General features: G+C 45.4%; 2 protein-coding genes and 1 long non-coding RNA gene across 4 annotated transcripts in view; 2 read left to right on the top strand and 1 right to left on the bottom strand.

Moving 5' to 3' along the window:
* The window catches only part of LOC123520341, a 6,489-nt gene extending 4,746 nt beyond the window's left edge, over window positions 1-1,743 (top strand). Inside the window, 3 exon segments of the mRNA XM_045282562.1 lie at window positions 277-383; window positions 594-801; window positions 803-1,743. Coding sequence (XP_045138497.1) covers window positions 277-383; window positions 594-801; window positions 803-1,298 — 811 coding nt within the window. The 3' untranslated portion in view covers window positions 1,299-1,743.
* A 1,643-nt stretch (window positions 1,744-3,386) lies between these two features.
* Window positions 3,387-6,213, bottom strand: LOC123520345. Its single transcript, XR_006679239.1, has 3 exons — window positions 5,985-6,213; window positions 4,516-4,632; window positions 3,387-3,906 (listed from the first exon to the last, which is right to left on the bottom strand). It is a non-coding gene; the product is annotated as an uncharacterized LOC123520345 (long non-coding RNA).
* A 1,660-nt stretch (window positions 6,214-7,873) lies between these two features.
* Window positions 7,874-17,770, top strand: LOC123498779 (zinc finger protein OZF-like). Of its 2 annotated transcripts, XM_045246201.1 has the most exons (4): window positions 7,874-8,087; window positions 9,212-9,717; window positions 11,008-11,155; window positions 13,537-17,770. In XM_045246201.1, the coding sequence occupies exon 4, from the start codon at window positions 13,742-13,744 to the stop codon at window positions 14,855-14,857; it is 1,116 nt and encodes a 371-aa protein (XP_045102136.1). In that variant the 5' UTR covers window positions 7,874-8,087; window positions 9,212-9,717; window positions 11,008-11,155; window positions 13,537-13,741; the 3' UTR covers window positions 14,858-17,770. The 2 variants fall into 2 exon arrangements, with proteins under 2 accessions (XP_045102136.1, XP_045102144.1); XM_045246209.1 differs by lacking the exon at window positions 7,874-8,087 and having other exon boundaries at window positions 8,672-9,717.
* Window positions 17,771-17,998: the final 228 nt, after the last annotated feature.

The raw sequence follows: 17,998 nt of genomic DNA, 5'->3' as shown, positions 1-17,998 counted from the left end.
CTCCATTTACATCCCGTACCTACTCACTGCTAGGTGAACACTCAACACTGAACACTGAACAGTGAACACTGAACAGTGAACAGTGGCTACACGTCAAAGGAGACACACCCATATATCTCCACCAGGCCGGGGAATCGAACCCCGGTCCTCTGGCTTGTGAAACCAGCGCTCTAACCACTGAGCTACCGGGCGTGTGAGTGTGTGTGATGGTGAGGTGTGGTGTGATGGTGAGTGATAGTGAGTGATGATGTGATGGTGAGGTGTGGTGTGTTGCAGGGTGGGCGGGGAGGTGCACGAGGCCGTCAGGTTCCTCCAGGCAGAACACGAGGCGGTGCTGCGAGGCGTCCACTCCCAGATGGCTCTCCTGCAGCAGCGATGTGAAGGTGACTACCACAATCTCTCTCTCTCTCTCTCTCTCTCTCTCTCTCTCTCTCTCTCAGTGAGATAAAGGAGTAGTTATAGAGGGAGCAGGGCAGGATCTAGTGTGGTGTTGGATTCTGTCGCGCAGTACTCCTGCAGTGGCTGATGGGGCGTGCCACTGCCACTGCCACTGGCACTGGCACAGCTTTTGACTCGAGCACCGCTTCCCTCAGATCTGGAGTTCGAGTTGCACCTGCGGCCACTGACGGTGGACGAGGGTGCATGGCGGAGGCGCGTCGCGGAGGTCACGCTCCGTGCTGAGGAAGGGGCGGCCCGCGTGGTGGAGCTGGAGGGGCAGGTGGCGGCCGGGGAGGAGCAGCTGGAGCAGCACCGCTGGCGGGAGGCAACACTGCGGCAACAGGTAGAAGCTGGGGAGCAGCGCAGCAGACCTGCGCACCGAGGTTAACAAGCTGCGGGCACAGGTGCGGGATCTGCGGGTGTATAGCTCTGCCCTACGCACCGCGCCACGCTCAGCCACACGCACGCTACGCCCTGCCTCCAGGGTGTCGCTGGGCTCCCAGGAGTCCCTGGAGAGCGGCGCCCCGCGCAGCCTGGGCTCCGAAGACAGTGAAGTGGGGGGCTGGTGGCGGGAGGCTCGGCTTGGGGGCAGCGGGGCACGCGGTCAGCGCTCTGGGACAGCGCCCCCGCCCCGTTCCACCGCCACCTCCCTGCCTCCTTCGCTGCACTCCCCGCCCTCCTCCCTGCCGCCCCTGGCGTCTCTGCCTCCGGCGCGGCCTTCCTCGGGGGCTGTGTTGCTGCCGCCCATTGAGACGGGGCACGGCGGGGCTACGCGACACGTGCGCCGCCAGATTAGACTGACATCAGCCCCCACCCCTGCGCCCCGCATGGCCCGCGTGCCGCAGCGCGAGCCCTCATGACCCTTGCGGGCCTCCTCTGTCCCCCCCACTTCAACCGGACCCTCACTACGCCCGGCCACGCAACTCTCGTGGCTCGCCGACCCCCCATAGATGCTGATTTTTCCACTCCACTCCCCACCCCCGGACCCCATGCAAACCCTGAGGGGCTGCCACCACCTACCCACTAGTCCATCCACTCTGGGGTGACGCACGCCCCAAAGGTTTGCTGTGTGTGTGTGTGTGTGTGTGTGTGTGTGTGTGTGTGTGTGTGTGTGTGTACTTGTGCGCGTTGGAAGACAACCATTTATATATAGAGAGTGTAATGTATACATATCATATCCATTGTTCCTGGTCGTGGAGCCAATCCCTCTCCTTAGCTCTTCCCCCTGTACATTCTAGAAGAGTGGGGGAGGGGAGGGGGGAGCTCATTTTGTACTTTTGCGACCGTAATAAAAGACCAGATTATTGCTGTTGTTATTATCATCCTCTCTCTCTCTCTCTCTCTCTCTCTCTCTCTCTCTCTCTCTCTCTCTCTCTCTCTCTCTCTCTCTCTCTCTCTCTCTCTCACCAGGACTGTTTTCCAAGGTCACAGAGATGACCAGCTTCCATTTTCAGAAGCGTTTCTCCTGTTATTGATGTAGAAATTTTGTTAATTTCTTACTTGAACTATGAAAGAATCTTTGATCGTTGGTATAGGGAAAGCTTATCATTGGGAAGACATAACAGTGAATGCATTTAGGTATACGTGAGAATAATCTTTTAGAGGTGATATGGGATGGAGCACCGAGATATTAGAGTGTTAGATACAATACAAGTTGTGTGGGGATGAGAAAGTCTTGGAGGAATCACAATGAGTGTGAATGAGCGGTGAAGCAGAGGGGTTTACTGAACGGGATATCAGAACATGGAAGCGTGAGACACTTTGTGGGACTAAATGAATGGAAGAAATAGATGGCAAGGAAGAATACATTTAGGAGAGTATACAAGGAGAGAAAGGAGAGGTTCCTGTGTATGACAGTGGTATGGTGGTAGCCTGGGAGGTGATGTGAAAACAAATTAGATTCCCTCATAAACCAACATCGGAGGGAAATGAGGTGAATGCAGTGATTTGTAGGATCGAACACCCAGTAGCCATGCAGGTATCTGACAGTTGCCTCTACAAGTGCTATTGGTGCAATGTTTTATCTCATTATTGCCTCTTCCCTCTGTATGTGTGACTCCACTTTCCACAGAACAAAAACTGTTGATGTTCATCCTCATACAAAAGAAAAACAAATGTTCATTTCAACCCTGCAATTCACGGAGGATTGTCACAGCGCTTGCCATTGCCTCACGTCTCTGCAACCACTCCCGGCACCAAACATGTCTCCCTTATCTCTTGTTTTTCTTTTTAATGCAGGCACCAATTATAATGTTATGAAGTGGTATCTTCTTTCAAAGCATGGCGCGCACCATGGTTATCGTGCTGCACTAAGCCACTCACTCACGACCTCTGCTGACGGCCAAATAACCTCCAACCACCATCGTCAAGCGTGTGGACACCTTCGCGGGCAGTGTGCAGGCTTTGCTGGGTAAGGGCACACACAGCCTGCCTGGCACAGCGTGATCGTGTGGACGTGGCATAACACCTAACCACTCGACGCATTATAACTACCAGTCGCCTAATTAACTCCCCTCCACCAGCTAATTGTCCACATGTGACTCCTTCAATGCGCCATACACCTTCCTAGTACAGCCTGTCCATCCCATCACCGTCCCATCACTAATGACACTGTCGCACCATTAATTCACTACCCTTCAACATGCACTCACTCACTCACCACCACGTCACGTCACCCCTTCACTACATCATTATACAGCTTTCTAGTAAATTATCCGCCCCATTACCGCCCCATCACTGTCCCATCACGTCCCTGCTTTCCACTCTATTAGACTCACCCATTCACTGAGCAGGTGGGGAAGGTGGAGCAGGTGGAGGTGGAGCGGTCAGCGTGTTGGCAGGACTAGTGGCTGGTGGTGAAATGGTGGTGAGGCAGGGAGGAGGAGGGGTGTGAAGGAAGGAGGAGGGAGGGAATGATTGGAGAGATTTCATTTCATTTGATACTTTTATTCACAAATCAGGAAATACAAACATATGATACAGAAGAGCGAAGTAAGGTATATAGGCCTACATATAATTTGTGAATGAGGCTTGTGGCAAGAGCCTATACAGTAGTCTCGGCGCTCGAGGTCAACGTGATGCCTACACTTCAGAGGCACATAATACATTATATACTTCATATACGCCCAAAAACACCCAAGAGGACGCCCAGCAGTACACCAGCAAGCTCACAGCATCACACACGCCCATGATTCCCTACCCATTACCTCAAATACCCACACCAACACCCACTAGGACGCCCACCAGTTCACCAGCACGCCCCTCTTGCATTAAAAAATCAAACAACAACAACAACAAGCACCACACCCCTACACACTCACATTTCCAGGGTAGAACACGGAGAAGCAGGCGTCCCCGACCTTAGAGAACAGCTGCGGGAAGTCAGCGCGGTGCATGGTGTGGCTGACCTGCGCCATGAACTCATCACCCACAGCCTCCCCACGTGCAGCTCACTCTGCTTGTCGTCACCTGCACACAAGACGAGAGTACTTACTGATGAAGGATATCTGTTACAAGCGCCCATTCACAATGATGCGGCCTGTTCAGGGCTTCAAATCATACTAAAATCACGTAATATAGACCTAAATCACTTCTACACACACCCAAGACACGTCTACACACTTAAATCAATTTAAAAACTCAATAACATCTTAAAACATACTAAAAAAAAAAAAACAATGCAACAGCTCAAAATAACTCCAAACACACAAAACTCACTAGAAACAGTCACTATAAGTTCGAATGAAGCCCTACACGCACGCAAAAGATCCCTAACATACACACACACAACTTATAATACTCATAATTAACACACAACACACTCAGAACACCAACCAACCTCTTAAAATGGTCCCAAAATGCACTCAAAACAATCCAAATACTCAAACACACCTCTACTCCTCACTCAAAACACGCAAAAGATCTAACACACACTGAAAACACACCAAACGCACCCAAAACTTAATTATAACACCCAAAACACTCTGCAACACTGCTGAACACACTTAAAACACCCTTATTATATCCCAAACCTAAAAATGTATTATAGAGAACGTTAAGATTAAAAGGGACACTTACCTAAATATTACAGCTTGGCTCCTCCTCCTATTCTGCCTCCATTTCACAGTTCTTATTCGTCCTTCTCCTTTATTTCTTCTTCTTCTTTCTTCTGTTGCTTCCATCTATAGTTTGAACCTAGAAACACATCAAAACATTTGATATTAGACAAAATATTGAGGAAATGGAGGGTGACTCAAGTATTGCTGCTTGGCTGCTGCTCCTCTTCTTCCTCCCTTTCTCCTTCCTTCCTCCTTATCCTCCTTTATTCCTCCTTTCTTCTTCGTTCTGCTACTAATATCTACACACCTGACCCAAGAAACACCCGAAAACTCGTACAAATCACAAGATATTAAGCAAAATGTTGACGAACTGCGGATTTGGAAAAGAAGCGCCAGCCTGGGGCTATAATGAGTCACCACCAAGGCTGTGGTTGTCAGAGAAAACGGAACCACGGGTGACTCGGCTAAATTACGTAAATCATTTGATTTTAAAAATGACTTATAGAAAAAACGAAGCCACGACCGAATTCCTGATATTTTATGACGTGATAAATATTTAAAATAAGTTTCAAAATATCAAAAAACCTCCAGCCTAACTAGTTTATAAAAAATGTCTAAATTGATTATATATAATGTATAAAAACATCATCATCTATAATTCTCCTAAAACGTCCAGTAAAGCCAAGGCATTTTTACTTCGCGACTATTTTACCACATTTAACGGGGTCTGAGCTATCTTTTAAAGCATTCTACAGCGAGGTAGACCGAGAAGCAGAAACGTGAGCAAATAAAATAAAGAAAAATAAGAGTATTGTTCAACACCACCAAACATTATTTCAAACTCCACATATTTCACTCAATAGATTGATTTCACACTTAAAAAAGCATAAACAATTCTTTATTAACTGAAAGGCCCACTTATAAATTGAAATAAAAAAGCTCGTATTGGGAAATGAAAAATTTTGACCGTAAGAAAGACTTGAACATACGCCATAAAACACCACTAAACGCTACATATTTACCCAACACAGGCGCGAAACACACTTCAAACACAACGAATCATTTAAAGAAACCATAAAAACAAACAATGGCAGCGTAATATTACCGATAGGAAATATTTGAGAAAAGTATTTAAGTCCCCCAGGCTTCTGGGGGAAGGTAATGGCTGGGGGACCAGGGAGGAAGACGGCCCGGAGGCAAAACCCGGGAACAGCGGTGGCGGGACCTCCATATATCGACTTTATCACCTCACCACACCAAAATTAAGCCATATAGGGAACTTTTGACCAATGGATGTGAAATACTAAAGGGTGGCTGCATTCTGACACATGTTTGGCTTACGTTAAGTGAAGGAAGCAAATATCAACTGCTAAGAGTGACTGACGCCTTGCTTATGGTCATTAAACCTATCACCTTTTCAATATTTGCTTACTGTTTTCACTCTCATGTAAAGAAAACCTAAAAATAAGTGAATGGCCTTATAAATACCTTTAATAGATGAAGATAGAGCAGTGTGGAGGGTTGTGGCGAAGGTTTGCACTGCTGGAAAACTGTTCGTAATATAACAATACTTCACTGTGTGTGTGTCAATGTTCTGGATGTGTTTGAGTGTGTTTACGAGTATTTTCAGTATTTGAGTGTGTTTTGAGAATGTATGGCTGTGTTTGAATGTGTATGGGTCAGTATAGCCTACCGCCACCACCACAACTGTTACCACCACCGCCACCACAAGACCACTACTGCCGATTTAACCAGTAGCAGAAGACATGTCTGTGAAGGCAGTCCCTGATTACTGTTTATTACTAAATCTATTATCAATGAGATCCTATACCTGTGCAAATACTACATGTTGATTCATAGGTTATTGCGGCATCTTTCTTTTCTTTATCATGTTTTGCTGTGGTTATATGTCAAAGCAGGAAATATTAAATTGTATGCAGTAGATAGTGTTCCAGCGAGTGTTGGCAGCTCCCGCGGACCACAGAAATAAGGTGTTTAAAAGGCAGCCTATACTATTTCTTTCATTCCCTATTTCTGTCACCTGATATTCCAATATTCCTAACAAAAAACAGGGCGATAGGGTAAGTAGAGGAATATACATATACATTTTTCTATCTACATACACATCTACCTTATTATTTACATACGAATTTATTTACTTATCTATCTGCCTACTTATCCATCTATCTATCTAACTGTCAATTTACGTATCTATCAACCTATCAAATTGCCCATTTATCTATCTATCTTCACACCACCACCACCACCACCACCACCACCGCCAGTACCCGCACCTGCCCACCTTCGCCCTCATGAACGGGAGTGTGTCAGTGATAGGCAAGGGACACAACGGCTTCATCTATTGCATCGCCAACCTTCGCCTACCGTGTCGTGTCAACTCCACCAGCTAATTGTCCACATGTGAATCCTTCAACGCGCGATACACCTTTCTAGTACAGCATCACTAATGACACTGTCGCACCATTAATTCACTACCCTTCAACATGCACTTACTCACTCACCCGCACGTCACCCCTTCAGTACATCATTATACAGCTTTCTAGTAAATTATCCGCCCCATTACCGTCCCATCACTGTCCCATCACGTTCCTGCTTTTTGCTCTGTTAATAGACTCACCCATTCACTGAGCAGGTGGAGCAGGTGGAGGTGGAGCGGTCAGTGTTGGCAGGACTCAAGGAATATAGAGGAAGGAAGTTGAGTGTGGATTAAAGTTTGTAGGACAGCGGCGTTGCTGCCATCTCCTGCTGCCGAGTACTTTCAGAGAAAACGTTTTCTGGAGTAACTTATGAAGATTTCTGCCATTCCCCACATCTTTATTTTTTCCCTCTGTTCTCTCGTGGTTATAAACTTAAAAGGCAATCAAAACATTTGTTTCTCTCTCTCTCTCTCTCTCTCTCTCTCTCTCTCTCTCTCTCTCTCTCTCTCTCTCTCTCTCTCTCTCTCTCTCTCTCTCTCTCTCTCTCTCTCTCTCTCTCTCTCTCTCTCTCTCTCTCTATATATATATATATATATATATATATATATATATATATATATATATATATGCATTTTCCTCATATACTCGTACATATGATGTCACTTATAAGCACATCGCATGGATGGATCATCAGCTGCTTTGTTTGTTTGTTTTTTCCATAGGGATGTGTATGACGGTGACCACAAACACTGCGTATGTTTTAGTAGTTTTGATTTCTACCCGCTACAGTGGTGTGACTGGTGTTGTGGTATTGTGTTGTATATTTCGGTCAGTACACTATAATTATAGTCCAACAATCTTGACTTCTACGTACGTGTGTGTGTGTGTGTGTGTGTGTGTGTGTGTGTTGGGGTAAGCCAGTACGTGTTGAATACGTGGACTGAGTAGTATGAACCAGTTAACAACTTCAGGGCTGAGGTGTAGACGTGACGAGGACAACAGGAGAAAAAGGGCACGTGACCACTACCTGCCACTGGGATTGGTTGTACTCACCCACAGTCAGATCGACTGACGGCTTGCCGGCCACATGCCACCCCACACCTTAGGAGAGGCCTGTCCGAGGAGTTGGGAACCTGAGTGCCACCTCTTTTGGGTACAGTACAGAGAGCCAGAGACTGTTGTGGGCTGCAGGGAAGGACCGTGCTCTGTGGCACGTAGCTGCGAGCACGGCCGTGTAAATTTTAAGACTAAAGATGAATCTGCCTGTTGTGAAAGTGTACGCCGCGTGACAACCCAATAAGTGAAGGCAATGTTCTGCTAGATAGAGTTGCAGAAGAAATAAGAATAGCAAGTAAACAAAGAAGATGGATAAAAGGGTTAATAGAAGATAGGAAAACAGTAGGAATTAGAGGCCGGGAAATGTAAGTAATGATAAAATAAATCAGAAAATTAAGGAATGGGACACAGATATATGGAAACAAGAATTGAAGGAAAAAGTTCATCTGAATATGTATAAGGAATGGAGAGAGAAGATTGGAGGTCAGGAAGAAATATATGGCAATAGAGAAGCATCGATTTTATTATTCAATTGCAGAACCAACAACCTGCACATTGGAGACAGAAAGAGAACCACCAACAGATTGTGTCATGTGTGGAGCAGATAACGAATTAAGACTTAAACCATTTCCTCCTACAATGTCCAACTTACACCAATTAAAGATCCAAACACCCAAACTGCAGCGTCCTTACCCAGAAAATGAAGAACACCTCATTGGAAAACTACTTTTCGAAAAATCTAGTATAAAAGAATATAAAGAAATAATGTATAAAATTTGGAAAATAAGAGAACATAAAGTAAAAAAAAAAATAATAATATGATAATTAATCACAGCTACAGACCCAGACAAAACTCAAACTAGAACACACCAGGTAGTGCCGATATCCAAGCTACACTTCCGAAAAAGAACTGAATTGAACTGAGTTAACACGTCAGAAGCACCTCTAGCCAATGACAGCTGGCAGGAAAAAAGGACAACATATTACTAGTATAATAGAAAGAAAAACTGCTTCATAAAATAAAGTGCCGACTTTACATGTATTACTACAACTGTGATAATATTCAACACCATAAGCCAGCTAGACAGGAGGAAAAGCTACAGCATGAGCGGAATAATGAAAAATAAAAGGTGATATTATATTGTGTAATAGCGTGGTGGAGGGAGGACTTAAAAAAAAAGAGAATGGAATTAGTTTCTCAATGTGCATTTATCACTACAGGTGCGCTGATCTAACAACACAGCTGGACAAGAGGAAAAGTGTCGTGGGAGCGGAATGATGAAGGATAAGGGGTGGATATAGGGGGCAGCGGGAGGACTGAAGTGAAGGGAAAGGGAGGGTGGCTAAGCTGGCTAACTTCTCTAGCATCTACACACATCCCTACAACTGTGCCACTCATTCTTTCTAACACTGAAAAACCAGCGTGACAGCGGCATAGTAAAGGGTGGCGGTGAATATAAGAGTATGGAGCAGCGGGAGGGGAGAGGGAGGGGGCGACGGGCGCGCCTCCTCGCGGGGAACAACCTTCATAGCTGCTCCTGTTACTGAAGTGAAGTGGTCACGTAGCGCCTCTCCTCCCCTCCCTGTGAAGCCTTTAGGACGTGCAGGACCCCCGGCAATAAGGAATCAGCGGTGTGCAAGCAGGACAGGGCGGCGTGCAAGCTGTGCAGGTCAGAGGAAGACAAAAGAAGAGGAGGAGGAGGACTTTTGGGAACCTGCCTGGCGAGGTAATGATGGTGGTGGTAGTGGTGGTGGTCTTCCCTTCTCATTATTCCTGTTTTTTGTCCCTCCCTGACAATCCTGAGGTTATTGTGAGGTACTGGCGAGTACGCAAGGCTCCATTACACTCATATTGACCTTCAAACATCCACTAAAGTTGTTTAAATGTGAGAAATAGCGAAAAATATCTTCCGTCTTCCCCGTTTCCTGTCCACCCGCCTTGCTTACATGCTGTTCAATGCATTATTTCTCCTGTTTCTAACCTCACACGATTATTGTGAAGGTACAGGGAGGTGCTGAGGGATACATGAGAACCTATAGCACCCGTGGTCTGGTTTCATTGCTCCCTGAATGAGTGGAAACAAGGAAATAAGTGAAAAAAATATCTGGTCGACCTGTTTCCTGTCTGCCAGTCCTCCTCTCCCACTGTCTTGACTACACGAATTTTCCCGTTTACTTAACTCCCTGGTGATGTAGAAGGTGAAGAGAGGCACTAGGGATAAGGGCTTGTATATATGAGTAATTACATAGTCAAAACTTCTTATAGGATTAGTATTAAGTGAGTAAATGTGAATAAGAAGACCGTTGTCAGAGGTGCTTCCTGCGTCCTTCCCTTCTTCCTGTCCCGCCCCACAGCCTCAGTCTTGCTTCTCTCGTCTTCTACCGCAGCAGCCCTTGTCATGGGGATGTTACAGGTCTGCCCGTGCCTTTACCCTTCCTCCCTCAGGATTAGGTGATTAGAGGAAGGTCTTAAGAGTGTTTGGTGTGTGAGGGGAAGGAGGTGGGTTGTGTGAGGTGACCTGGATAGAGTTGTAAGGTCAGACAGTGAGGGAGTTGCCTTTCACTTTTGGTTTTCCTCCTGGTGAGTGCTTATCCTCTGCTGCGGGGGGTGGATGGGGCTGTGTAGGCTAGGGGGAAGCGATGGAGGGTGTTATTTTACTGTTTTTTTTTATTTATTTATTTTTTTTATTTATGGTGTGTGTTCATTTTGTGGTACTGTTGTTGCCAGTTGTTATATTTCTTTCTGTGATTTGTGAGGAATATCAATATTTCTACCTATGATTTGTTAGGACTGGTAATATTCCTACTTTGTTTGCTAGGATTTATTATATTTGTTCTGAAACACTTCTACTATCCAAAGGGTTTAAGTGACATGCCACAGGTTTCCAAGGGTATTTGTGTTTGTAGTGAGAATAACAAGTTTTCATAAGATTAAAAGCAGAAACAGCTTCACCATTGTTCATTTATTCTGGTGTTTTAAATGTATAGAAACTTGATAATTGCTGATCTCTTCACAGGTGTGGCAGAGTGGGTAGGCTGTGGATCACGTGACACAGCAGGGCAACACAGCACCACACGTTCCTCTCGTCCTTTTCATCACCAAGGCCGTGAGGTGGCTGACTAATGAGGCTCCCAATGCTTGCAGGACAGTAATAATTAACACAAGTAAGTGTTTGTTAGGACAGTTCCCCTTAACGTACAGGAACTCAACACATTATACCATTCACTGTAACTTGACATTCACTTTACTACTGTTGCCTACTACACAATTGGTTATGCTATATTTTTATGATTGGTGTAGTGCACTCTCACTCCACACTCACATATAGCAGCGTTTGTTTGGGTATGATTTGTTCTTTATTTTATGTAAGATGGGAAAGCTGGCTAATGACAACGTAAAACAAAAAAAAAAGGCCCACTTTGTTGTCAGTCCCCTCACTGGTCTGAAAGAGTTGGTCAAAATAAAGAGATAAATCTCTTGAAACCTTCCTCTCAAAATAAGTCAAGTCATAGGAAGTTAGAAATACAGAAGCAGGCTTGGTGTTCCATAGTTTTACCAGAGAAAGGTATGAATGATTGAGAGTGCTGGTTAACTCTTGCATTTAGAGAGTTGGACGAATAGGGAGAAGAAATCCTTGTGTAGTGAGGCCACAGGAGGAGGGGAGGCATGCAGTTATCAAAATCAGAAGAGCAGTTAACATGAAAATAGCATTAGAAGATAGCTAGAGATGTAACATTCTGGCAGTGAGAAAGAGGCTAAAGACAGTCAGTCAGAAGAGGGGAGTTGATGAGATAAAAAGCTTTTGATTCCAACCTATCTAATAATACTGTGTGTGTGGAACCTTCCTCATACATGTGAAGTACTCCATATGTAAGCAGATTAGGCCTTTGTACAGAGTTAGCACTTGGTGGGATAAGAAAAACTGGCAGAGATGGCTCAGAATGCCTAACTTTGTAGAAGTTGTTTTAGCAAGAGATGAAATGTGAAGTTTGCAGTTTAGAGTATGAGTAAAGGACAGGCTGAGGGTATTCAAAGTAGAAGAGGTGGATAGTTAGTGTTACTGAAAAAGAGGGCATAGTTGTTTGGAAGGTTGTGTTGAGTTGAGGAATTGAGTTTTTAAGGCATTGAAAACTACTAAGTTTTCTCTGTCCCAATCAGAAATCTTAGAAAGATCAGGCATTCTGTGGCATCCCTGTGGGAACTGTTACCTAACTTCCTTGAAAAAATGTGGAAAGGTGTAGGGTGGTATCATCAGCATAAGAGTGGATAGGGCAAGAAGTTTGGTTAAGATCATTAATGAATAATAGAAGGAGAGTGGGTGACAGGACAGAACCCTGAGGAACATCACTGTTAATAGATTTAGGAGAAGAACAGTGGTTGTCTACCACAGCAGCAATAGAATGGTAGAAGAAGCTTGAGATAAAGTTGCAGAAAGAAGGATAGTAGCCATGGGAGAATAGTTTTGAGACCAAAGCTCTGTGCCAGACTGTATCAAAAGCTTTTGATATGTCTAATGTAACAACAAGTTTCACCAAAATCAGTAAAAGAGGATGACCAAGACTCAGTAAGGAAAGCCAGAAGATGATCACCAGTAGAGCGACCTTGACGGATCCCATACTGGCGATCAGATGGAAGATTGTGAAGTGACAGATGCATAAGAGGATAAATTCAAAGACTTAAGACAAGCAAGAGATTAAAGCTATAGGGTGGTAGTTTGAGGGATTATAATGGTCATTCTTTTTAGGAACAGGCTGCACGTAGCCAAACTTCCAGCAGAAAGGAAAGGTAGAAGTCGATAGACAAAGTTAAAAGAGTTTGGCTAGGCAAGGTGCAGGCACGGAAGCACAGTTTTTGAGAACAATAGGAGGGACCCCATCAGGTTCATAAGCCTTGCGAGGGTTTAGGCCAGCAAGGGCATGGAAAACATCATTACGAACAATTTTGATTGAAGACATGAAATAGTCAGAGGGAGGAGGAGAGGGAGGGACAAGCCCAGTATCATCCAAGGTGGAGTTATTAAAAAAGATTTGAGAGAAGAGTTCAGTTTTAGAGACAGAAGAGATGGCAGTGGTGCCATCAGGATGAAATAAAGGAGAGAGAGATGAAGAAGTAAAGTTATTGGAGATGTTTTTTGGCTTGATGCCAGAAGTCTTGAGAGGAGTTGGATTTTGAGAGATTTTGACATTTTCTATTTATGAAGGAGTGTTTGGCGAGTTGAAGAACAGACTTGACATGATTGCGGGCAGAAATATAAAGTGCATGAGATTCAGGTGATGGAAGGCTCAATTACCTTTTGTGGGCAACCTTTCTGTCATATATAGCACAAGAGCAGGCTGTTAAACCAAGGTTTAGGTTGAGGAAAAGAGTGAAGAATGTACACCTCCATGCCAGACACTATCACCTCTGTTAGGCACTCAGCACACAGAGACGGGTCTCTGTTATGGAAACAGTAATGGTGTTAGTATGAATTCTTGAATGCATTATGAGATAATTTTTTTATTATTATTTTTTTATCACACCATTTATTTGTTTTATTACATTGCAGGCACCCAAGTGACTCGTCCTCGCCGCTCCCTGACGCAGGACACGCGCTCAGGCTCCAGAATTATTGTACAAAACGGTTCAGTGCATCCCTCAGCATTTTTCCCTCCCTGGTAACCTTTCCTCACCCCTGTACCCCCTCCTTTACCTACCTGTACGCACCCCCCTTCCCCGAGACACTGGCGCACCCCGTGGCAGACTGCGTGGCCATGGAGGTCATCCTGCCGCCCGGCAACATGGGCGGCTGGGACCAGCACCACCATCACCAGCCACAACAACCGCCGTTGCCGCCACCACCACAACGACAACCACAGCCACAGCCACAGCCACAGCCGCAACAGCAGCCACAGCAACAGCAACAGCAGCAGCAGCAGCAGCAGCAGCAACAACAGCAGCAGCAACAGCAGCAGCAGCAACAGCAACAGCAGCAACAGCAGCAGCAGCATTCACCTCCGCAGCCGGAGCAGGACCAGTCTCGTGCTGTGCTGGGGGCGGGAATCCTGCACTGTGACTACTGTGGGGAGGAGCTATACAGCCACGTGGTGCACGCCTGCAGGAAGGCCTTCAAGTGTGCCGAGTGTGGCAAGGGCTTCAGCCACAAGAGTGCTCTCACCAAGCATGAGTTCACCCACACAGGCATCAAGAACTTCCAGTGCCTGGAATGCGGGGAAAGATTCGCCCAGAAGAGCAACCTGGTGCGTCACGGTCTCACCCACAACACCAACAGGCGGTTCGAGTGCATCGAGTGCGGCGACAAGTTCACCCAGAAGAGCAACCTGACGCGGCACAAGCTGACGCACTCCAGCGTCAAGAACTTCCAGTGCCAGCAGTGTGGGGAGCGCTTCACCCAGAAGAGTAACCTGACCAGACACGCACTCACACACTCCACCTTCAAGAGATTCCACTGCCAGGAGTGTGGGGAAAAGTTTACGCAGAAGAGCAACCTCAACAGACACATGCTGACCCACAACAGCGTCAAGAACTTTGAGTGTGAGCAGTGCAGGGAGAGGTTCACCCAGAAGAGCAACCTGAACCGTCACCTGCTGACACACAGCAACATAAAAAACTTCGAATGCCTAGAGTGCGGGGAGCGGTTCGCCCAGAAGAGCAACCTCAACACGCACACCCTTGCCCACGCTGGGGTGAAGAAATTTGAGTGCGAAGTGTGTGGCAAACTGTTCAGCCTGAAGCACAGCCTCACCAACCACGCCCTCATTCATACCGGTGCTAAGGATTACCAGTGCGGAGTGTGTGAGAAGAGGTTCACCCTCAAGAGGTACCTCAGCAGACACATGCAGACACATAAACCTGAGAAAAAAGAATGAATGTCAACCGTGTGGGACCAGGTGCCGCAGCGGGAGGCCACCGCTCCGGCTGAGCACCCTGTCGCCCACACAAGTGACGCAAACCTTCAGCTCCTGGACTGGGGAAGTTTTTGGGGGAATTTTGAATACAACTTCAATCACACCGGGTAAGAATGGCAGTGTGTGGACGGGGAGAGGCGCTGCACGGCCAAGACCCTCGCTGCACGCACTTGCCACTCGTCTGTGTACCTCTGTTGTGCGCTCCCTCCTGTCACGCTGTGGTGCCGGTACTTGGGGCCCACAGCTTAATGGGAAAGGGCACAACACAACAAGCAGCACGGTCTCTCGCACTACCACCACCACCACCATCATTGCTATTCACTTGAGTATTCCATGTTGATAGTTAATAAAGCCCTAATAATTATCAGCGTCAGAACTGTTTGCACTGAGGCAACTGGAGACAACCAATTCACCAACAGTAGTCACTCCCCACGTACAATTTCAATTTGTGAAGTGTAGAGAAGGTTTATACACAAGTAGCATCATAGGGACCTGTAAATGCTGTCTTGTTTTTCTAATAACCTGTACCTTCCCCAAATTCCCTCTTAAGACACACATAGTTTCCAGTTCCCCGACAGAGTATTTATAGAGGTGAGTGTGTGAGGTGCAGAGGACAGGCCGTGTTGGTGTGGCTGCTACGTGTGTTTAGAATAATGTTACGGTGTGATTGATTTGTTTGTTGCACTCCTGTCGTCACTGCAAGACCACAATAACCTAGCCTAACTACCCTTCTCCTGGTGGTTCCACCCGACCACTCCTATCAGTTTGGTTCCCTTATTGGTGAACCTTATTGGTGTTTGAATTTGGTTACTTTATTTTATGGCTCTATGTTGATGCTAGATAGATGATACATACTTGTGATAGATTGATACTGGCAAAAATGTGTCGTTGTGTGTGTCTGTGTGTGTTTGTGTCTAATTGTATCATTACTTACATTTAAATTATTACTCAAGCTCTCTTTATTTACACACATGCACACACATACACACACACGCACACATTACAAAGTTAATCATAGTTATTTTGCTGCGATTGATGTCTTTGCAGCAGTTTGAAGCATTGGACTTAATCTACCTAAACTGGAGTAGGTATGGGTGAAAGGAAGGGTGGAATGTAAAACCAATGCAATGATATACTCTGACTTACTTACGAGGGCAGGTCAAAGCTTGTGGTCTTGTGTGACGCCAGGAGTGTAGTTCATAGTTCAACCCAACAGATGAAAAGATTTGTTAAGACTTATTATTGGGAAGTGGTGGAGGAGCCATGGCTTGATAAATGGACTAATTCTCACATGAAGGGAATCACACCAGTTTCTCAGGTGATGTCTCCTCCATTGCCTTCCCACACTTGTCACTTATCACACATTACTTTCATCAACTTATTCACGTTATGATGGAAATTTGGTTGGTTTCATTGCTTTATTTAATATTTTCCTTAGTGCTTCCTCTTGACTGAATAGCTGCAGTTGTCACATTCACACATTATTACTTTCATCATCATCACATTCATAGTTATGGTGAAGTTGGTTTCTTTCTTTCGTTGCTTTATTTAATGTTTACTTCATTGCGTTCAGTGGTGGTGGGAACAAGGGGGCAGGAATGAAGTTCACTCCTCACAAGGCTTTATGGTTCCTTCTCAAGAAACTGTAAAGCTAAACTAGTCTGGAATAAACCGTCCCTGTGCCCTTGTTTCCACCGCCACTGGACCCCACGTGTCTAGACAGTGTTGCAATGTTTATTTGTCTGTGGAAAGCCAGACATGTTATTTATGTTACCACGCCCTCGGAGATCAGCTGTGGCAGCTCTTACGTTCCATTCACCCGTGTGGCAGCGGTCCAAGAAGACCCCCGAGAGATTCAAGGCCTGGGCCGAGCGTCCGTCTTGCACCTGTAAATGTGTTGCACTCCACCGCACTGGTGGCCGAGGGCGTGTGTTGGATTTATACACTTCTGACTAGTTTACCCACAAGTAGGAGACAAAAGGTAGCTGGTTCCCGAGAATGTATAATTTATAAAGGAGTGAATAGGTAGGATGTGCAGCTCTGGCCAGAACTGATGTCAGGACCTGATCAGCTCTTCTTTCACTGGCTCAAGGTAATGCTTCCTGTGTTCCTTTAGTTCCCCGCTGACTCAACACCGCAGCCCGTGACGTCACTTCTGGCCTCCACTGTGCGTGCAGTAATGGTTACGTTAAGACTGTAAAGAGGTGATACCCACCCCATATGAATGTAGTACATATACTAAAGGGTTCATTCCCTTTTAAGAAAATATATATATATTATAGAGATAATATTACAAAGATGACCCCAGGGCATGTCTGATTATACATATAATTTAAATATATTCCTTCCAGGTCATATTTGCCTCATAATCTTCATAAAGTTAGTATTTTAAGGAGGAGTTATAACTTTTTAGAGTCTTTATAATTAAAATAACAACACTTGATTTTGTAATTAAAATAACAACACTTTTGATGACAGTTTTGTCTCATTCCGACTCACAACAACCAAGACACAACAAGACGGACTAACACGTCACCACTCGTTTGGACGCACTGCTGTCTCTCGTTGTGTGACGCTGCACTACAGTGTTATTACAAACCGTTACCCTCACTAAGTTTTGACTCGTCAGTTGTGGCATGGAAGGGACAATGGATGGACACTTTATGTACACAGTGAGACTACAACACTTCTGTTTAGTGTGTGTGTGTGTGTGTGTGTGTGTGTGTGTGTGTGTGTGTGTGTGTGTAGACCAGCCCTGTTTTGAATATGATACAAGTTAGACTAAGGGTTCCGTGGGGGATTGGTGAAGTGTATGTATAATAATGGAGATGCATACCTATGATGTATAGTGTAAATAAAGGCATTCTAGAAGTACCTCCACCTATGTATTAACCAATTTTGACCTAAACTTGCTACTTACTGTCAGTCAAACCAGGAATTAAAAGGAAATGCATAAAAAACAGTGTGAAGAAGTGCAGTGATGTCATGATACTATTGACTTCAATTGCACAAATGAAAACAGGTGAGAAATAGGTCTGAGTGCCTCCCCATCCCTTCCTTAGCTGTTAGTGGCATCTTTCCACCAATGACCGTGAAAGGAAA

Source organism: Portunus trituberculatus, chromosome 7, assembly GCF_017591435.1.
Source record: "Portunus trituberculatus isolate SZX2019 chromosome 7, ASM1759143v1, whole genome shotgun sequence".
NCBI lineage: Eukaryota > Metazoa > Arthropoda > Malacostraca > Decapoda > Portunidae > Portunus > Portunus trituberculatus.
This window is presented reverse-complemented; position numbering and strand designations above follow the sequence as displayed.